General features: G+C 29.1%; 2 protein-coding genes across 4 annotated transcripts; one reads left to right on the top strand and one right to left on the bottom strand.

The window, feature by feature from the left end:
- Window positions 1-11,356: 11,356 nt before the first annotated feature.
- Window positions 11,357-14,639, top strand: LOC108564433. Of its 3 annotated transcripts, none has more exons than XM_017923481.1 (4): window positions 11,357-11,434; window positions 13,410-13,472; window positions 13,531-13,726; window positions 14,239-14,639. In XM_017923481.1, exons 1-4 carry the CDS (start codon window positions 11,405-11,407, stop codon window positions 14,499-14,501), a joined length of 552 nt encoding a protein of 183 aa, XP_017778970.1. In that variant the 5' UTR covers window positions 11,357-11,404; the 3' UTR covers window positions 14,502-14,639. The 3 variants fall into 3 exon arrangements, with proteins under 3 accessions (XP_017778970.1, XP_017778972.1, XP_017778971.1); XM_017923483.1 differs by having other exon boundaries at window positions 14,234-14,447; XM_017923482.1 differs by lacking the exon at window positions 11,357-11,434 and adding an exon at window positions 13,222-13,324.
- Window positions 14,640-20,241: 5,602 nt separating this feature from the next.
- LOC108564430 lies at window positions 20,242-22,369 on the bottom strand. Its single transcript, XM_017923477.1, has 4 exons — window positions 22,191-22,369; window positions 21,832-22,127; window positions 20,629-20,820; window positions 20,242-20,570 (listed from the first exon to the last, which is right to left on the bottom strand). The coding sequence occupies exons 1-4, from the start codon at window positions 22,367-22,369 to the stop codon at window positions 20,263-20,265; spliced, it is 975 nt and encodes a 324-aa protein (XP_017778966.1). The 3' UTR covers window positions 20,242-20,262.
- Window positions 22,370-23,904: the final 1,535 nt, after the last annotated feature.

Raw genomic sequence — 23,904 nt, 5'->3', positions numbered from 1 at the left:
ATGTTTTGATTCATTTGTAATAAAACTAATTATGTCATAAATACAAAAACATATAACAAACTAAATATTAATTGATAAAATAAATATAAATTGTAGGAAAATAGTTCACATTCTTTTTTTATATTCAATGATAGTCTATTCCCTTTATCTACTCAAATCTCTTTTTATGCAGATTTGAAAGTCCGTTGTAGTACAGTTGTATGAATTTATATTTTTTATTTAAAGTATTGAAAATTATATTTTATATTCCAATAAGTAGATATAAATGCGTTCATATATTATTATTATTAACTATTAATTATCTACAATTTAAAAGACATTTAATCATTTTTTATTTCGTATGATTTTATTTCTAATTAATTTATTACTCATTATAGATTATTTTATAATATCCTGTAGATAATAATAATGTAATGCTGCAATAGTTTTAATATAAAATGTTTATATAACTTTCTATAGGGATTATTGAAATCTCCCAAAAATTTGAATTATTTATGAATCGAATTAAGAAAATAATGGCGTTAATTTACGTTACTTGTCAATGAGTTCTTATTACACATTCAGTTAATTAACAAACCAAAAATCCTTTCTAGATTGATTTTTTGAAATATTGTTTATATTATTTATGTTAGTAGTGAATATTCTCATTTAAAACGGGCTAACACATGTAAATCATTATGATATTTTTTCGAATTTATTATAATTGTTAAGAATTCTGATACAATAATAATAACAGGAGTAATACACGAAATAAAACAAGTTTTATTTCCTAAAGAGATTTTATTTACTGGGTCTATATCGCAAGCCCGAAACCGAAATACCGTCTATCGAAATCCCGACGTTCAAAATCTTCACTGTATCGAAATCCCGACGTTCAAAATCCCGACTATATCAAAATCCCAAGTGTATCTGAATCTCGACAACCATAATCCCGACAAACACAATCCCGACCATATCGAAAATTTCTACAATAACATTTTAAAATTATTTCTTAGCATAGTCACATTGTACTACATTTTTATTATTAATAACAATAAATTATTATTAATTTATTTGATTTTGTTGAATTATACATAATAAACCTTAACATTATGAAATAATCTCAAATACAATTAAATTATTCATTGTTGTTATTTATTATTAATAACAATTTAAAAGTGACTACGCTCCGGAATAATTTAAAAATGTTATTGAAGTCAGTTTGGATATAGTCGGGATTTTGATACAGTCGGAATTATGGTTGACGGGATTTTAATATAGTCGGGATTTCAAACGTCGGGATTTAGAACGTCGGGAATTTGATTGACGGTATTTCGGTTGTCCGGCTTGCGATTACCACCGTTATTTAATATAATCGTATATATGAAATTCGTAAATAAAATAAACAGTGGTATCTTGATTTGCTAGTATATTTTTTTCCAAAGCACTTGTGTATCAAACGAGACGAATAACCACAAATCCGACCGGTTTATGATCTGGTGACGCTCGGCAGTTAAAGATCAGGGGTTTCCAAACTTTTTTGTTTGCGGCGCCTTTTATATATCAGAATATCATAATGCAACATCTCACACGTTTATTAATTTCAATTTAATTTGCTCGTCTAGCAAGTTATTCGCAATCCAAGGTTCCACTGTACTTATTTTTTTTTTAATTCATTCATTGGAAAACTAAATTAGAAACTAAAAAAGGACAATAATAAAAATAAAACAAACTGCTGCAAAGGGCTTAAAAAACTATTTAGTGAAAGAAATAAAGTGATATAATCCTGACATTTATTTCTCAACATTTTTTTAACAAACGTAAATTAAACATATAAAACTTTTAGTATCTTTAGAAATTTGCGGCTCCTATAGTAGCTACACTACGACGTGTTGAAATGTTTGGTCAAGGTCTTTAAGAGTGAAAGAAAGAACAGGAGTTTCAGTTTGCAATATCTTCTTCCTTTTCAGCTTTCTCTTCCGTCTCTAATCCGTCATAATTAGTGAATCCATCCATATATACTTCAAGAGGATCACTTAAATTAGTTACATACATATATAAATTCAATTTGAAATGCTAATGAACAAATGTCAACTTATTACTTTCAATGACAGGTCGATGACAACCTTATATATTTTTTTCAACCCTAATAAAAGAGTATCGCAATAGGTTTCATAATATCCCATATGTAGATCTCACCAAAATAAAAAAGAATCCATTGCATTGTACAAGTCGATAGGCACAGAAAGAAGGCATAAATACAGACGTACAGTGGAACCTCGCTTAACGAGCACCTCGTAGAACGAGCATTTCGCTTAACAAGCAAAATAAATAGTAAGAAAATGACTTACAAAATGTATCGCATTATCGTATTACATTAGTTTATATTGAGAAAATTGTTTCAGTATACTAGTAAAAATCCGGAAATTTTGGAACGGATTAAGCTCGTTAATCTAGGTTCCACCGTAATAATAAAATTTAAAATAAAAACTAGCAGTTGGTTAATTTTTCAATTGTTTTTCTTTTAATTGGTAATAGAGACAAAATTATAAAGTAGGAAATACCATTTGCATAATTATATTATAAAAGATTACAATATCTATTATTGGTACAAATAAAATAATTCGGATTCAGTATTGTCAGATTTCAAAACAAAATGTTAATTTGGCAAAATTAAAATAAATTCGATAAAATTAGTACACAATTTTATTTTTGTATATTTATTTGTATGTATTTTATTATTTGATAAATCTGGTTTCAAACAATCCGGGACTTCCAATTTTCTTCGTCAGTCGTTATACGAAACGTTGCTCGTAAGCCAGTAATTTTTGTTAAAATTTATTTTGCTCGTTAAGGGAGGTGATCGTTAAACAAAATTCCACTGTAGTTATAATGCAAACCAATTTCTAAGAGTATTTCACCAGTTCATCGCTTTGACTCAAGGCGACAACGACCCATATATGTAGAAAAACGTAGAAAAACCCCCAAGTATTATTCGCGACCCCCACATTGAGAATAATTACTATAAAGTATATAAATAAATATGTAAATTCTGTATCATTTTTGTTGGAACTACAAGCAACGATAACCAATAAACATAATTCGACATAGTAATATTTTAAATTCAAACTTATAATTATGTTATGTCTAGTAAAAATAGAATAACATTTGTAATTATTTATTATTATTGTTAACAAGTTCAGTTCATTTTCTTATTGTCAGACAGATGGCCGAAAAAGAAATGTTAACATTAATATTTATTTGTATCATATTTTGTTGTTTGTAAAGAACTTACTCATTGCAGATTGTAAATAATAAATTTAATTAAAAGAAAAATTAATAACATTTGATGAAATCATTAATTAAATCAAAAATAATATGACTATGCAAAGAAATATTTGTTATTTTGTAAGGTAGTAGTATTATGCGACAAACAATTTAATTTCCATTGCAAAATAATATAACTGTTTACATTAAATTATGCTTTTTCAAACAGTAAACACATAACTTTCTCACAAACATCGAATTTAATAATATTACAATTAATTATTCTTGGAATAATAATATAATTATCTAATCGGTAATGCTATAAATAATATTAAAAAATAACAGTTCAAATTGACATTACAAAATTATACATTTATAAATAGAAAAATTGTTGTATTTTTTGTATTTATAAAATCATTTTAAATAATTACTAAAATTACACTACACATTATTCCATTGGGTAAGATAGAAATTGGCTTTAACGTCAATTGTCTACAACAAATGATGATGTATCCTGCAGACATCACGTTAACCTTTACTTCCTGGTCATTGGAGATTATGCATCGGAAGGCTGTTCAAACTTTCATAACTTACGTGTGTTTATATAAATCGAGCCGAGTGAAATCAGAAAAGAGAATAAAAATAATGGCGATTTTTTTGTATCCATCACCGGAAAACACTAAGTGCATTTAGTAATTTCATTTCACTTCTGGGCCGCCTTTGTGCTAGATGATTTCCATAGATACTCGTTATTACTGAGTTTAATGATGTAAACGATATTCACAGTCTGTAGATGCTAAATCTGAAGAGATCAATTCGTGTTTTATTGTCTTTAATATGATTTTAATTTATCGACCAGTTGATTACTGCATTTAATTATTAATTGGCCCAGAGAAAGGCACGTCTTGCATTTAATATACAACAGTTGCGGTATACACAATAGTTCCATATAATTAAAAACACGTATATGAAATTGATATAACTCAAATTATAATTAAGATTTTTTTTTATAGGACATAAACATTTTCAGACATTCATTCTATCATTGATCAGTAGTTTATACCAATCGTACATATGCGATCAATCTTAGCGAAATAAAGGAAAACAATATATACAAATTGTATATAAAAAAACAAGTTACAAAACAGATGTTTTACAACATTCTCTACAAAACTGAATAACACTATGTGAATATGGCCAATTGCATTCTCATCTTGCTGTTGGCGTGGTTCCGATTACACGTGAGAATATATCAAAATCTTTGCATGCAACATCTTTATAAAAACATGAATGTAATAAAAGATAATTGTAGTTGCAGGCTACCTCCCAAGCTGTAATAAAATAATAATAAAAAAATGTAACTACGTTGTAAAACAATTTAAATTAATTTTACATATTAAAATTAGCATTTTATTGTTATGATATATTCACATAAATCCAGATATAAATAAACTGTCAGACGTATCAACTATTCAGGTTACAATTACATTGAAACTTGAAAAGCAATTATATTGTAATATTGTTTTTAACCCAAATTTTTCTTTTCAAAACCAATTCGTTTCACAATGATCGAATTTGAAAAATTAAATCTTGTAGCAGTTTTTGTGTTGATCTGCTTCAACTGGATTTCAGAACATGATGTATTTTTCATATTGAAACTGTCATAACGAAATTTTGCAAACCAGATTTAACACTGTCAATATTCTGCTAAATTACTTTATCGGTAATACAAACAAAAGGTTGCCGACTCCTAATTTACCAAAATGGGGAAAATTGGTAATTCTAATATGCACCACACTCATGCTGTGAATGCAAATAGATCATGATTTTCATGATCATTCTAAGCAGGTGTGGATACATTCGTTGATGAAATGTGCCAATGGCATTATTTCATTGTACTTTAAATATGGCTCGTGTCAACAGAAGTGTAATATATGAATCCTCACCATTTGGGAAATAATAATTCTATGTATTCTTTGATAAAAGAAGTAGGACGTGTATTAAGTGAACCACATATGTATGATCAAAAGTGCAAACAAAATAGTATAACATATTACGTAGAACGTGTTTCATTAATTTTGTATTCTATACTTGTTGAAATTACATTAAATAAGTGGAATTATATAAAATTAATCTTTATTGAAACAGTCAGAAATAAAATTAAATATTTTTATTTACAACAATAATAATAAAACGAAAAGTTTAAGTGTTGGTATTGACAAATTTCATAAATTCATTTCAGTAATAGATACATCTTTTTGACAACTAAATACTTTTGACACTTTATGTAACCATTAATATGATGATTATAGGTACGCGAAAACTGGACGACGGTCAATTCGGCAACTGACACTGTACAATAAAATTTTAACATATTCGCTTAAAATAATAACAATAATTTTTTAGCCATATAATATAACATAACATAAATTTGATGTATAGAAAAAATAAAATGAAAATAATTATTATAATTCTATAATAAAACAAAATATGTAAAGATTCTTCATATTTGAGTTTATTTTTGATTTATTTTCAATTTTTTATACAAAATTGGATTTTGTTTTTTATATAAAACAAATATATATTATGTCCTATTATTTGGCTCAAAAATTATTACTATTATCATAAGCGAATATGTTAAAATTTTATTTTAAAGTGTCAGTCGCTGACTTGTCACGTATCCGATGATTATAGTAGTTGATAAATATAAATGGGATGAAAAAAATCTGCTAAATTATATAAATTTATCATAGTTTTTTATTTATTCAAATTAAATAATAGAACCTGTTTTTGTGCGGTCCTTTTTTATGCGATTTTTTTGTGCAATTTTTTTATGCGGTATATGAAATAAAGCCAATTCCAACGGTATTGAAACTATTGTAATGTTTTCTATCAGAGTGCAGTGTGCTCAAACGATTTTGTTAGTCGATTTTGAAGCAATTCATCACAAGATGCGTGTTTTGGATTAACAGTCAATTATGTATTTGCATTTTGAAAATTTCTTCTATCTGTATCTGAAGGAAATGTATTAAATAAAATATATAATTGAAACATAAAAATGTATACTATATATTTTTATTTCAAAGCAAAAAATACGATTAAAAATTATTTAACTCAACGGAAATTTTAGAGATACATTGTATGTAAGCATACATTACATAGATAATTTGGAAATAATTATGTTTTTGTCAAATGGGAAATACCTCTAATTAAATGTGAAATTGCAGTTAAAAAATTCGCTACAACTTGGTAAAATTATATCAGATTTTTCATTTGTCGGTACAGATGAACTTTTAGATGACAAATAGATTGTCTGTGTATTGATATAATGAAAGAAAATCATATAGATGATGTAAAAAAAGACTCACTTGCTCACTCACTTTTGACCAATTGGTTATTAATTATACTTTATTTGATGACACAATTGAATCTTCTGATTGTTTATGAACATTGTGAAAAAAAAAACAGGTTTGTGTATACTCTTTTTTTAAATAATTTATTTTGAAAAAAGTTGAGAAATGTTTAATTTAATATTTAGACTAATTAATGATAATAAAAATTTATTATATAACAACATATGGACCGCCATTGATTATACTAATTATTAAATATTTATAAGATTACACTATTTCATATAATTTTTATAAATTTAATCTGGATTCAATTTATCGTAGTAATTTAAAAAAGTCTAATATCAAATGAAACGTCATTGAATTATAATATAATTAATATAATATGGAAGTGTGAATATATTTAGATTTTTTATTTAAAATTGATTGGATTAAGCCATTTATCTCGAGAATCAACATGCCACTCAATCAACTTACAGCAATAATAATGTTGATTCGCTTCCACAGAATAAACGACACGCAATAAATAAATACATCGTTTGACATTAAACCGATTGATATTTCACCTTCACTCCTCTGCCTTGTTGTGAGCATCCTCCAACTTTCCGGAGCCAGATTTCATGGTCAATAGGAAACGGATGTGTCAGTTCATCAACAAAGTCAAAAAAGACAATCGAACGGATGGAACTGCCTGCAAAACATCCATCAATCTCTCCTAGGAATTAAACGAATTATAAACCAAATAATTAGCCACTTCGTAATAGATCAGGGATTATCCTTGAGAACGAGTAAAACGGTGTGCAATTTTATTACATCTCGTGGATTAGACTTATTGCCCTTCTGATTTTTTTTTCTATTCCTTTCTTTATCGCCACAATAAAATAGTCATTTAGCATTTATAGGCATGAAATTCCATTATAACAATTGCACTCTCTCTTTGTTGACTACCTAGTAATGCAATTAGATTAAGAGTCTATGTAATGCCATGCAGCACGCAACCTTTCGGTAGTCGTCTTTTGTGACCAATTAGCGCCAATTCTAAACGCGACAATAACAGAGAAGCAAATTTATAAATAACCAAAAAAAAGAACACTCTTTATTGGAAATTATCGCATCGAAAAAATACATTAAGATTTGTATCGATTTCTAAGAAAGATTGATGTTGTGGTTTCCTAATTGCCAACCTTGAAAATTTATAATAGAGTATGTCCGAATTTGCGTATGGAATCACGGTTCGTGAAGCCGTCAAACGTCTCTCTTTTCACTTATTCATCCTATGCAATCTACGTTGTTTACTATTATTATTAATAATAATAATGCCTGACATTTACATTAAACGTAATTAAATGATTGACTTATAATAGCACTTATATAAATTAAAAAGTTTCATCCTCCACGATACACATAATGTAATTGAGTTATATAAGCGAATCAGTGGAAGAAGAAAAGGGAAAAGAAGTTTCTCAATGTAATTTATCTTAAATTTACGAGTTGCCGAAGATTTATAGTCTTATTATAACTTTGATGTTACCGTATTTGTTACGAAAAAAAATAAATATATTGCTTCTTCTTTTTAAGTTATTACTTGTTTCGCGATTTGATTTATATACATTTTTAATTATTAAGGAGTCTATATGAAATACGTTTAATATATTCTAATTAACGATATTCTATTCTAAATTTTATTGGGTCACCGAAATGGGATTGCGTGGGAAAGTTGTATTTAATTATTGTGACTGTTTTGGAAGACTTCAGTAGCAATTGGCTATCGATCACGAAGACTCGATGACATGTATTATATATTCGTTTATTTTGTATTATGAAGTGCTAATGTAAAATAATATAAAGAAGTTAGTAATATTTGAACGTTATATATTATATTTTTATTTATTTGTTTTATTTAGTTTTTGTACTTTGTGTAACTGTTACAATAAATATTACTTTTGATTCAATTTATTAGACTTTAAGGTTCTTTAATATTTATTTATTATTATAACCAATTTTTTTTTTCATGATGAACAGTGGGAATTGAAAGCTACTGATTTAGAAAAAGTGAATGATGAAACTACCGAATCTACACAAAAGAATATCAGGGGTTCCCAAACATTATTCAACATCGACCCACTTGAAAAAAAGTTTTTCATCAACCCCTAAATTTTGTATATTGTAATGCATAAATATTGCAAATAATCAAGTTGCTGTTGGTATTAAATCATTTTATAACTTTGTTTTACTTATATATTATAATTATATTAAAAATCACTTTTAATATAATCAAAAGGGTAGAAAGACCTATGGTCAATAGCTCATTGAATCAGTTGACCTTCATTTTGATTTGTAATTTTTATATTATTGTATTGGGTTGTTTTATTTTGTAATTTTACTGTTTCCGAATAAGATTCAGGGCGCCACTTCCTTTTATTGAGAAGAAGAACACTAACTGTGCAGAGTATTAAATTACTAAAGTAACTAATCTAAAATTAAAAAGAATATACAGGTAACAAAATGGCTACAAAAGCCATCGCAAATCGAATCTGCGTAAAATGAACTCATATTTACAGTGAGATAACTATTTCACAGCGGCGTTATTGTTAATCGGCGCAAAACGGCGTTTACGAGTATAGGAAAGATGTCTATCTTATCAGTAGCTCTTTAAAACAGTAAATTATTTTATTATGATTTTATTTTAACATATTTATAGGTCATAATATAACACAAGTTTGCTCAGTTGGCGTTAATACATTTGTTTCTGAAACAACAAAAATTGTTTCTCAAGTTGTTAAAATCTAACAATATTTCATGTCAAATTTTAATAAGATCAGTAAGAATGGATAGGAGAAAATGCAAAATTAGTGATGTAATGTTTGTAGAAATTTCACCGCCAACACTGCATTCTAAGAATGCCAAAATGCATATGGAGTGAATGCATCATCCCTTATGACCATTTCCAAGTGGTTACGAAGATTTAAACTGTTGAGGTTGAATCTCGTGATGGTCGCCCGAAATCTTTCACTGACGACACAAATATAGCCGTGGTGAAGGCAAAAATTGACGAAGATCCAAGAATGACATGAATGGTACTTGATGAACTGGGCATGAATGCCATGGCTGTGTTGAGAATATTAAGTCATCACTTGGGCTACACGAAGAAATCCGATGGGTTCCACGAATTTTAAATGACGACCGAATAAGGGCACCCGTTCGTTTTGCCCAACATTTCTTACAAAAATTTGAAAATAGAGAGTCTAGCACCTTTAGGAATAGTAACTGGTAACTGGTGATGAATCATGGTACGATCCGGAAATCAAACAGCAGTCCATGGTATGGAGCGCAGTAGGTGCAAATCCCGCAGTTAAATCAAGAACACAAAAATCATCAACAAAGGTGATGGTGTCAATTTACTTTACCAGGGCAAAAGCGGTAGCTGCTATCCCACATAAAACTGTCCAGACGGTAACTGCTAAGTGGTATACAGAAACTTGCTTACTACAAGTTTTCAAAAATTTGTTGGGAAACCAGAAAAAGAGGAACTTCGTCGCTACTTTTTGCACGCTCACACTTCTGAAAAAAACTTTCTTGCGCTCTCTGGCATCAATGAAATTTGCCCAGCACCTTACTCTCCTGACTTAGAGCCGTGTTATTTCTGGCTATTTCCGAAAATTAAAAAAAAAATGAGGGGAAGAGTCTTCAGTTTGAATGAGGAGATCATTAATGCAGTTAATGTCGAACTTAAAAAGCTCCAAAAAGCCGATTTTGAGGAATGTTTTGAAAGGTGGCTCTACCGAATTAATTCAGAATAGAAATTCTTTAAGTTTTATTTATAGTATTTTTGAGCTTATTTTCATCTCGGGATAAAACTTATATTAGAATCAATAAAATTGTATCTTTGAAAGATAGAAATACTCACAATGAAGTCGTTACTTCTAAGATTATTATTATTGTTATTAAGAGGCATTTTAATGGCTGGAACATATATATAATCAATGCGATGCAAGAACAGGCTAGTTTTGTACGTAGGTAAGAGCGGATCGCTTTTTACTTTCGTTTACCTTGTGTCGTTCCGAACCGTCGGCCCGATTTAGTTGGCATAGATTCGCGAATCTTCTTTGATATCAAAACCAATCACTTTTCATCTTTTCTAATACTCAATAACTGCAATAACAAGACCTTCAAGGCCCTAAGCAATGCGGATGATCAATTCCCTTGGATTCTTCACGCCATCCACTAATTCGATAATGAATAGCATCTTGACATTATTCTTGTTTGCCCAGAGTGCGCAAACAATTGCCTGGAGAAGATAGGTAGCGGATTATTTAATTACTGTTTTGCCATGAATTATTACAGCTTCTGCCGAGAATGGAATGCGAGGATACCGACAGTTCGTAATAATAGTCAGGAAAGCCGTCTCCAATCGAAAGATGCCTTATTGTTATTGAAATATTTAGACAATACGTTATAATAATTATTCTATAGGTCAATTGAACCTTAAAAATCAATGTTTTTTTGTAATTATTTAATAAATTATTAGAATGATTATTATTTTTTGTATTGATATTTGCATTTATTTATTTTAATGTTACATTAAGGACCTTTATAGAAATGGCGTCATCGTGAATGCGAGTAAAAGCAAATTCCTCCTACGCAACTGTAATCTAGATCATTGTCTCTAGATAAAGAAGATTGCTTAAGCATAAGAAGAACGGGCGATCCCCTTCCAATGTGGGCAACCTGTTGTAGAATGCATAGGCAGATGCAACGGTGATCTCTTAAGCATGTGCACTTCGTGTCCAGTTTGAAATCGCATTCAAATGAGTGTCTCAATTATTCCAAATAATTCGGTGAGCAAACAACCATACCGTTCTAATCATTTGCAACAAAGACATACCACCGCATTATCACTCTCACCCATAATCTCATAAAGGTATTTAAAAACGCTTCACACTTCTTAACACGATCACAAAAATACTTTCACTTCTGCATTAAGATTACAGTTTATGCCGTTTATTTTTCGCTTTTGCTTTTTTGTTACTTTTTTCGGTTTTGTTTATTTTTTGAATGATAATTTCATTGGTGGAAATGGGTCGTTCAAACAGTGTTTTCGTTCCATTCGTGCCCATCCGTGTCAATGTCGTCATTCGATTAACTCAGTTGGTGAACACGTTTCTTCGTCAAACAAGTAATCATCATCAACGACAATAGTATTTATCTTTCCTGGAGCTAAAAACAAAATCATATTTTTTTTTAATCTCATGCAGGTTTCCGTATTTGCTGGAACGTTTACTTTCAGTGAACGTTGCGCATCGCGCATTCTCTCCTCTACTCGATTACATTTTGCTGTGCTCCAAATTCGTGACTAGTATTTCAAAATGCCCTCGCTTACAAATGCAAAATCTGTAATAAGCGAATGTTTTTGTACAAACATACACATATACAGAGAGGTTTCCGAGAATTTGCCGTTGTCGTTTTGCTCAATCAATTACAAAATTATAATCTGCTGCTACCTTTAACCATAACTTATAGATTTTAACTATAACTGTATCACGGATTCGACCGAATGTTTCATAATAACAATACTTTTTATTATTTAGCATTAAACCTTTGTTCATTCCATCCGTGCATATAATTGACATTATATCCAAGAATTTGTTATGTTTAAAGGAATGTAAGGTGAAGAATACTGTGAAGATTGTTGTTTACTTCTAAGTTATTCATATTACTCTCTTACCTTTCTTAACTTATCTCAAATAACGTTAATTTAATATAAATAAACATTATCATGACAAAATAATAATTTGACTAATCATTCTGTACAGTAAACTATTATTTATTCTTTGGAAGTTAGGAAATTTGGTAATTATAACGAATAATTTATTGTGCAATACGACAATGCATGATCGCATATATATATGTATTATTTGAGGCAGCGGTCGAAATAACATTATTAAGAGTTTATTGGGGCTCAATTGACACTAATGAGAATCAAATTTTCTATTTGGCAGACCTATTTTCTAATTTTACTGACATAAAGACTCGTCCAGGTGTTACGTAATACCCCAATAAAAATACAAGATCTAATCTAATACATCAAAAATAAACAAATTTATTAAATTAGTAACCTTTAAAAATCTACACATTTTTTTTGCAGTATATTTTTTTAAGAATATATTTCGTTCTATATTTACATCATTATTAAATAGATTATGCTTTTGCTAGTTTCTAGTTAGATTTATGGCTATAATTTATTTAAAAAAAAATGTACTTGATGTACTTTGTAGAATTTATAATATTACTGAAATATAATTAATTATATTCAATGTAAATCAAATAAATGAAATTGATATACTACAGTTAATTTTTATTACATCTATACATTTTTAGTTATGTTGATATTAATATATTTATTATATGATTATACAAATCCTACTTATATTTATTGTATTTTAGTTTCAAAACTTTAAACAAAATCAATGTTAATATATCAATAACAAGACTTAATTAACAGATTAATATAAGGTAAAAATATGAATAAACATTTATTTGGTTATATTTATATATATACGAATTGATATTTTTGACAATAAATGTAAATAATATATTATTTTATTTCCAAATTTAATAGCAAAACAACTCTTGGACAAAGTAGTATTGTGTAGGAAAATATAATTTCTTGCTTATAAGCAATAAAAAATACTGGTGTTGGTAAGCAGTCTATAGAAGTAAATATGATAGTAAGTAAAAGAATTAATGTTATTGTAAAATTGCATCATACACTAATGAGTATATAAATACATGTTATTCTTGTGTTGTTTGCAGATTCTACTACTCACGATAATATCAGGTCTTTTTTGCACAGTTTGGGTCGTGGCAGTAAATGAGGTTGAGTATACTAGATATGTTTCATAATAAATTTCGTAATTGGTTTCCGTTTACTTAGGTATCGTATTCATTCAAATATTCTGTGGACGAACCGAAACTAGGCATAGTGACCCATCATTGGGAGGAAAGAAATGGTGGAAAAGTACGTGGAGGCTACAGCCTCTTAGAACCAAATGGAAAAGTCCGGGTGGTTGAATACCAAGTAGACGGAAACAAAGGATTCAAAGCATTCGTGACATTTAGAAGACCTCCAGGTACGATAATCCTTCCTGAAACATACAAACACACATTAAGCGACTGTCCCCGATTTGGATTCGACGTTTGCCAACGATTCATTACGGCAAAACCGCAGATAAAGTTGGGAAACGAATGATTTTCCTAAGAACTTGAAATTAAAAATAACAACGTATCGGATTTCTAAGAAAAACTTCTCTTAAAATGATTGACATTGGTTTCACGTAAGCGTAAGAGCGTGGTGTCGTGTAACGAAATTAGCGCGATTTTGAATGCGACACGCAATACGTTGAAAAGGTCACTAGTTCACATTTGGGTGTCTGCTCTCTTGTCCGGTCCCGCCAACATAACAATTTGGGCGTACCGATGAATACGACCTAACCTAACCTTGGTACACATAAGCCAACTTGAATCGATAAATTAATTGAAGCAATAAAAAAGAGGTTCTACTTGAGACACCTCTTGTTTATTTATCGTTTAGATGTCCTCTGATTGAACGTTAAATGATGCAACCGATTATTGTTTAGGTCAGTTCGTTGGACATCTGAAGTTTCCAAACCAATACCAAACACCGATTCGCCTGGCGGAGCCCGTGGGCCTCATAACACCCGACCTTTTGGTGGCAAAGAAAACCTACCCGAATTTACCGTAACCACTAACATTTATTCTAAATTGCTTAAAAAGTACAAAAACATGGTATGCAAATTCAATTACGACGTACGTGAAGAACGATATTCTATAATTCCCTGTAATTGGCGACGATGGAAGCTTGGGGCGCTTCGAAAGAACCAATAAAATGTTTTTTTGATTGATGGTTTAATATTCTCGAGCAGTCTTATTTTCCCCCCTTTGTGGAATTAATTCACCCGCCCGCAGAAATGAAGTATAATTTATGTACATTTTCAAGGGTTTGTCAATATGATATACAAGTAAAGGTCAGTCATTCGTGGCGATCGGTCCACATTAAATTAAATGTCAAAACAATTAAATTTTTGGCGGGCAATATTAATAACAATAAACCTGTTTTTCGTAATACAATGCACCGATTTTAACATTCGATTTTTGTAATCAACTTATTATATCGTTTCCATGCTGCATTTGCATATTATACGGTTCACTTCTCATATTGCAATTTATTGGCGACATTTAGTAAACAGCAGCAGCAGAAAAAAAAATATATATAAACAGGTAATTAAATCGATGTGGATTTTGAAATGATCTAAATGTCAATTGCAAAAAAAAATAACATAACAAATGTGGAACAAATTACATTTTAAATTTATAATAACAACAATGTACTTGATATAAAAACATATTTCAAACATTCTTTTTTAAATTAAAAATTAAAAAATAAATGAGAAAGTTAATTTTATAATTAATTTACAAAATTTATTAGTCCTATCGACTTTCAAAATATTTGTTTAATCATCTTATTTTATAATATAGAATAGTAAAACCATTTATCATTATTTAAGCTAAGAATCTCTTCCAAATTTATACTTCACAGATCCACCTCAGAATTATTTTTTACATATTGATTACAAATTTTTATATAAACTTATGAGTTTTCAAACAAAAAATATAATTGTAAATAAAAAAAAATACTTTGTTGTTATGATTCTACGCTTTATGTAACGATATGTTGTTGTTGGAATATTTTGAATCGAATATAAATTACATTTTTTTTGCTATTGGCTACAAAGATTAAAACCTTGATATTGTTCATTCAACTAGCATCCGGCGTTTAAAGGATAACAGGAGGTCGAAAAGATGATCAATTTTGGAGCATGGAAATTTTAATTTTATTCATTTGAAAACAACAATAACAATAATATATGGTAATTCAAATAATATGCATAATACGTTGTGAAAGTACAGGAAAAATACAATTATTTTATTTTGAGGAACTCATTTATCACATCAATAAATTCTGAACACATCAATCAGTCATAAATGAGCGATTATTTATCCAGTTGACAGATATAATAGCATTGTATAATTTATGCCCACTTGATTTTCCGTATTTTATATTTGACTTAGCAATATAATTACAATTTAAATCAATCATCGAAATTTAATTTTTACAAGGTTTTACTTTGTATTTATAAGTTTATCTCTTATCGATATACAAAAAAATAATATATAACTTATGCTTTTATAATAATAGAGATTGAAATCATATGAAATTTTCCATCAAGTTTTTGAAGAAAAAAAAAATAGAATTTTTATAGAATTATATTATAACTAAATTAACCAAGTAATTAAAATTTCAATGTTTAAAGATTATGTATAAAATATCTAGTTAAGAACTTTTATAAGTGTTTTTTTGTTAATTTTCTGTATCATTCACTCAAAGCACGTGATTACCATTAATTATACTTGGAGTTAATTACTCGAGTAATTGCTAACCTTAATTAAGATTCCGGTTGTACGTTAATCTTAGACGATACTTAAAGGAAAATGTTGAAAGTAATACGACTCTAAATGTAGGCCTGAATTAGCATCTGTATAGTTAGTAAAAGTCGTTTAATTAAATTTAAAAAGCTCCCTAAATGTGTTGAAATCCACAAAAAAACACAAGTTACCATTGATAAATGCTTACTTATTCAACCGATTTTTTTATAATATTCATTTAATGCATACAAAAATATAAATTTCATTATTATTTCCTGAATGAATTAAAAATATAAACATGATATTATTTCCTATTACACATATTGTTTTTCTTATATCTCTTGTATTTGTATAATTTATATCTTTTAAAATATTTATAACAATACCAAACTATGTTTTCTGTTTTGCATTTTGTATAATTTGTAGTTGTAAAAAAAAATGTTGTATAAATATCTTTGGACAATATACCAATCAATTTGGTCAATGCACCTAAACACGACTTGAGGTTTTGCTAAGTTAACTGACCTTTTAATAATATATAAAACAGTGTTGTAATTGCTTAACGTGGGTGAAATAATATGTAGAAGATCGGACCTAAAATACAGATTTCATGATTTTGAATCTATTTTCTTTGAAGAATAATCAATTATGTACGGAAAGGAACTAATCGGCACTTATATCAAATAATTATACGGTGCGCGTGTTTTCAATTTTTTTTGTAGCTGTGAAACATTTTGCAATAAGTAAATTGATGATACCTATTGAGATATTTATGTATTTGGAGTCGTGCGTTTTTATGCTTGGTGAAATGTGCTTGCTAACACGTAATTACAAAATTATAGGTAATATTCGATAACATATGAGCCAAGATTTAGTACATATACGACGATCAGAGATGTATGATTTATAGCCACAGAATCACTGGGATTCGTGCGAATTTTATTAAATTTGAATATCAAACTTTCTAACGACATATATTCAGCAAGTGAAAAATATTGGCAAGTTCTTGTCCAATCTCTTTTATCCATCTGCTATAAACTTTCAATAATAACAAAAAAACAATTCGCTATTAATTTGAATTCATATATAAGTTTTCAATTTATGTATGTAGCGCCATCTGTTGATCAATTCGTGTATCAGTTCACTTTTGAAGAAAAGTACTCTATAGAATGAAAGTACAGGGATCTATATTTGTTAATTGTACATAAGCGTCAATATAAAAATATGAAGAGTTACAACAGACGAAAAAAAACAGAATATTTTATGAAGAAAATTAAAACATTATACAGTCATGCCTCAGTTAACATTACCTCTTTACAATGATGTTTCACTATAACGAAGTCCGTAATGTATAAATGAAGCGGTGGCAATTATTTATTGTTATTCTTGCGATATAGACCCAAATGAAGATGTACTAGAAGAAGGGGTCTATATCGCAAGCCCGATAACCGAAAGACCGTCTATTGAAAGCCCGACGTTCGAAATCCCGAGTGTATCGAAATCCCGACTACCATAATCCCGACTGTATCAAAATCCCGAATATATCGAAATCCCGACTACCATAATCCCGACAATCGAAATCCCGACAATGTCTTTTATTATTATAATTTCTACAATAACATTTTTAAATTATTCTACTATATTTCAATAGGTACGACGGATACTGAAAAAAATACTTTTAAGACCTAGGTCGATGGCTTTTTTGCCCGATTATTAATTCTTGTTATTTATTTTTAATAACAATAAATAATAATTATTATTATTGTATTTTTTTTTTCGTTGACTTATTCATTATAAATCTTAAGAATAAGAAATATTCTATAATATAATTATAGAAGTTCCTGTTAACAAATTCTAAATATTGAAAACGTTATTATATCAATCTGAATTTCGAATTTTCACTTCAGTTGCGGCACTTCAAATTTGTATCCCCACTACAAGATATTATTCGGGCCCGTAAATTGCTCAAGATTTCTTTTAAGTAGCAAGGTACTCCGACAAATTTGATTATATTTTAAAACACCTACTTTTATAAAATATAAAAGAAATTATTGAACAAATATCAGTTAAAAATTTGAATCAACTTTTACACTTTTGAAATTAAAGTTGCAGTAAGCAAAAAGGCTACGTAAGCAGTTCACGACATTTGTATGCTCTATAGCTTAGAGCAGTGGTTCCAAACCTTCGGTCCACAAACCGGTATCGGTCTGTGGATTAGATGGCACCGAACCGCCCAAGGAACATTAAATTATTTTCATTTTATTTTAGCTCACTAGAATCTAGGGAGTTAAATGTTAAATCACTTTATATTAATTTTTGGTGTAACTGTCCTCAGTGGACTGCGGTAAAATTATCAAACGTTGACCGGTCCGCGGCGATAAAAAGGTTGGGGATAACTGGCTTAGAGGACACCGTAAAGGTGTAATCTTCTGGAAAACACTGGAGAAGAACAGGTCTGTCGACAAGAAATGCTATCTCGCGTGAACGAAGCAATTCTGCAGAAAAGGGCCAATCTACGTGGTCAAGTCATCTTTCTTCACAAAAATTGTAAACATTGTCAAGGAGGCTCTGAATAATCTCGAATGGATGTTCTACAGCATCATACTCTCCGGACCTTACGTCAACGGATTATCATCTTTTCCGTTCCATGTCGAATCATACAAAGTGCGTTATTTTCACCAACGATGAAGACTGAATTGAAGGAGATAGGTTTGTAGAGCAAGAAAAATACTTGCGAATTGTTATATATACTTTACCTAACAATAGACACATTTTCAGGGAAAAATTAAATAAAAAAAAAACGCGGGAACCTATTACACAACCCAATATATTATAATAATGGTTGAACACAATAAATTTGTATTTGTTTATCTTATGTTACTGTTATAATAAATATTATTATTATACGTTTAAGATATTTCTTAAAATGTTTACAATCATATAAAAAAAATGTTATTATTAATTTATTATTAAATAAATTAATATTTTAACTGCTTTTTATATAATGTTTATTATTTAGATTTTTCTTTTAAATACAGTGTAACCTCGCATAGCGAGTTTAATCCGTTCCAAAATTTCCGGATTTTTACTCGTATAATGAAATACGTTTTCCCATATAAACCAATGTAAATTCCGTTAATCCGTTCCATGCCGGAGAAAAAAAAGTATAACTTACTCTCGATTTTTCATGATCTTGCTTTTCATATCTATGGTTATTTTTAATCTTTAGCTTTTTATTCGGAGACATGACAGTGTTATTAAATTTTACACAAAAAAAAAACACAAATAATATGTCTGAACACAAGTTTGAAAATTTTGTAATCACAAACAACACTAAGATACAACTAGTATCCGCTTTAAACAAAGTTGACAAAGAAAATCGAAGATGGTTAATATATTCAAAAATACACAAAATATGTGTAAACGAGTTTTGAAATGATGTGGTAAGCGCACAATCCGGGACTTCTCTTCTCATTATCACTCGTTATGCGAAACGTTACTCGTTGCTCATTTTTTGTACAATTCATTTTGCTCGTTAAGCAAGGTTCCACTGTATATTATACAAAATAATTATGGCTCTCTCTTTTATCTATAATAAAAAAAGATTTAACGTCATGAGAAGCCCCAAGCGTAATTCTAGTTTAAGGCTCATATGTATACTTAAATTATAATTCAAATATTTATTTGTGGGACTTGTGCAATTATGGGCAGACTGCAAGTTCTTGAAGGGTGGTATTAAATTTGTCGTGGAACCATTTTAAAATTTGAGGCTTTCTTAATTAAAATTTGACACTGACAATGTTTATGATTTATTTTCTATCCAAATCAAATCAAATCATTTAAAATTAAATATTATGGAGTAGCTATATAGAGTAGAAAATATAAAATATGAATAAATACATGAAACTGATCATAAATATCCGCAATTGTAAAGTAATTCTTCTCTTAGAAAGAAAAAGGAGATCGTTATTTAATTTTGTTCATTATGAATTAAAAACTAATATCTTGATCAAAGTTTAATTTATAAATTTCCTATAATATATCCAATAAATGTATTAAATAATTTTCCATAAATAATCGATTTAATTAATACAATAGAAAGTATCTTTCTCTTCACGTTTCTTTTCAATCTTTGGCTCTCTGCAAATCAATTCCATCTCGTTCAGAGCTCATCCTCTATAAATAACTTCCTTTCTCTTCCAATCCTTTTGATTTCATTAGTAGAAGTGCTCTCCGGCAACTCGCAAATATAGTTGAAACGCACCGAGCAATCAGTTCCTTTATACACATATGATCGAAGTGCAGGATCATAAGCCAATCTCAGACATCTTCCTTCCCCATGTATATTTACTGATGGAAGTTCATTGGGTTTCAAATTCTCATCCTTTTTGTTCGTAATCACGGCCTTTGCGCTTCCGCTCCAAATCCATAAAAGTCCAGGATTCAAACCACCAGTCCAAAAGTCTTTACCTAAAATAACCATAAACATGTAACCAAATCGCCATAATTTATAAATATTATAGCTAACCTTGTAAATATGAATTGCTTTGAATATAAGCTACTATGTCTTGTTTTTCCTGCATGGTCTCCATCTCGACAAGAACTGCACCCAATTTATGGCAATGTTTATTCGCCGCCTTCCAATCCATTTCTCTTCCTGCATAACTGGCGAAATAGTAGCAATTCGATCCGGCTCTGGTGAAATTCGCGGCGCAAGGTTCTGGTAACAAAACACACATAAATAGAAAGTGATTAGTTAAATATTCTGTGTATGACAAATATATGAGATATGCATTACTTATTTCATAACTGGGTTTCTGTGTAAACAGTTTCACTTTTGCTTTCATTTTGTTAAATTTCGATAACAATTTTACCTAATATTATAACAAATCATTTAAACTATCTTTTTTTTAAAGTATGCAAAAATATAATTGTGTTAAAATATAACATTTTAACAAATATTTATAAAATAATATTTTGGTATATGGACGAAAAAAGTATTTTATTATACAATAAATTTTGTTTATTATTATTTAGTTTTTTTAGACAATAGAATTTTTTGTTAAATTTATGTAATTATTTATCTAATTTTATTATTTTTCAAATAGATCTTATTATTAATTGAACATGTGCCAAATAGATTTGAAAAACTATAAATGATCAAATTTCATGTTGTAAGATATCGAGTATATTTAATTCATCACCAGTACCTCGGGTAACCAGATTCGCCAATATTCCGCACTTTTCATAGCCTCCTTGACAATGTTAACAATTTTTGGGCGCGCAGTTTTCGGAAATATATAATTTTATTGTTTCTAGTATGTAATTCTATGATTATTGAAAAAAAATGATGTTAAATAAATAAATAAATAAATAAAATATAAAACATATTCATATTCATATAATCATAATAATAAAGACCTACTGACCATAGGTCTTTCCGCCCAAATATATTGTTACTATTATAATATTAACTGTTTTAATTAATATTCTTGTATATCGATAATGATAATATATAATTATTCAATTATTGAATTCAATTGAATTATAAAATTAAAAAGCTATAATATTCTGAACGTTGTTTATAGTTAATGTTATTTTAATTAATTAGATCAAAATACTTTTATGTAATGTAAGAATTTTTCAATAATCGATGATTTATAGAAGTTACCGGTCATATTTGACATATATTTATGTAATAATATAGAACATGCAAAAAAAATAGCACTACCTTGATCAATCCTGTTTCCAGCCATAACATAATACAGCATCTCTTCGACCCTCCTCAACCGTTTTTCCATGAAGTCCACTCTGTATACCAATTTCTCGATCGCCCCAAGCAGATATAAATCGGTTTCGGAAACTTGCTTTCCGGGCTGTTTCTTTTGCGGAACATTACTTGGTCGTGTCACGATCTTTCCTGGTGACACTTTTCCTTCCTTTCCTTCATCCACATATTTATCAGCTCGTTCGATAGTTATATATTGGGCCGGATAAGGAGTCGAGTATCTCAGGACGCGTTTCTCCCTTCACATTAATTTCAATTAATCTATGTCAATAGTAAAAATAAAAAAAATAATTATAACTTACCGATGACTGGTAAGTGCGTAGTCCTCCAGGATGGGACCCCAAACTTCGTCCTCCGTCCAAACTGCTGGATCATCGCGATTTTTCTTCTTCGGTTGAGTGACATTTGTGTTCGTAACGTATATAGAAAAGACATTATCGATGATGGCCAGTACCAGTATAAAAGCTAACAGTGTCTTCATGTTATCGTTGGCACGTATTGAACGCGACTGCTTTTACTTTTGGTGGCATTGTATTTGGAGAGAAGATGCAAATGGGTTTCACTCTCTCTTTGAACAAAAAAAAACGGACGCACTACAATCAACATTTAATCCCTACCAAAGAAACCATCCCAAAATTGATAAAAAAAAATAACGTTTTAACGTTTTCATTTCAAATCACATGATTATAGTAATTATTTATAATTTAAAGTAATCTGTAAAACTTGTAAACAACATTCTTTTTCAAAACATATCTACGCAGGAAGGAAGACCAATGAACTATGAAGACGTATTATGTCCCAGAAAATTCTGGAAATTCTATTTGGTTACTCAATTAACAAATTTATCTGTATCTCCCTGTATGTTCTATTTTATAAAATGCGGAAACAGCGTATTTTTTGTTCTAAATTCATTATAAATCTATTCTGTTATCATTACAATAAAAAATAATGCATAAAAGAGAAATATAAACTAATTTTAATAAATAATTTTTCTATTATTTTTTTTTTATATATATACGTTTTTTCTTTCATTAAAAAATGAAATATTATGTAATAATTATTATATATTTATAGTTTAGAAAACTAGTACATTTTATCTTATCTTGAGTAAAATGCAGTAGAGTTATTTTATTCTCCGTTCAAAGCCTACGTCATGAATTCAAGATCATTCGATGACTAAAAAGAAATTCCCAGCTGGAGGAGCATTTCACCGGTTAAGTGGGTCACGGTGTCAATAAACCGCGTCCGCGTGTAAAATCCGAGATGAAATTGTGATTTTGCAAGGAATTTAAGCACTTCTCGTTTGCTGTTTTCGCATGTCCAATTAGTAATCAATCCACTTCTACAAATTGACTAAACAAAGTTTTATAATTATATAAATAATTTAATCTTTACACTCCGACAATTTGGACAATATTCTCGATGCTCTCTGGGTAACGTAATGATATTTTATTAAAAAAACTAAAATATATGAAATAAAAATTAGATGAATAATTACGACAATTTATTAACTATGGCCTTCTTCATGTTAAAATAAAGACATACTTATACTTTACAATCATAGTTCATTTCAAAACTCCATTTATATGGGATATGTCCTTAGGCATATTATATTTATAGAATACTAAAAACAATATATACTATAGGTATATTATATTGGTTCTGGTTCACCAAAAGCCAGGTGCCTAGACACGGGCCTAATTCCATAATAGGTAACCCGCGACAGTAAATAAAATGAGTACTTTGTCTACATTTTCTTTTAAATGTCAATAATTCTGAAAAACTCATAAAATATTTAAAAAAAAGAAAACAATTATTCTAATCTATATGCCATAGATCAGCGGTCGGGGAACTTTTTTAACCATTACCCCAAAAAATTTTTGAAAAGAAAACAATCAATTAAAAAAAGTTACATGAAAATAGTAAGTATGTAATAGACAAACAAAATAAAATTCTTAAATTGGAACAAACAAAAATTAATTGAAAACTTTCCCCCTTCAGGTTTTGGAGAAATGA

The sequence above is a fragment of the Nicrophorus vespilloides genome, unplaced genomic scaffold (assembly GCF_001412225.1).
Source record: "Nicrophorus vespilloides isolate i.1.1-1 unplaced genomic scaffold, Nicve_v1.0, whole genome shotgun sequence".
In the NCBI taxonomy this organism is placed as follows: Eukaryota; Metazoa; Arthropoda; class Insecta; order Coleoptera; family Silphidae; genus Nicrophorus; species Nicrophorus vespilloides.
Note: the sequence above shows the minus strand (reverse complement) of the source record. Positions and strands in the feature narration are given on the sequence as shown.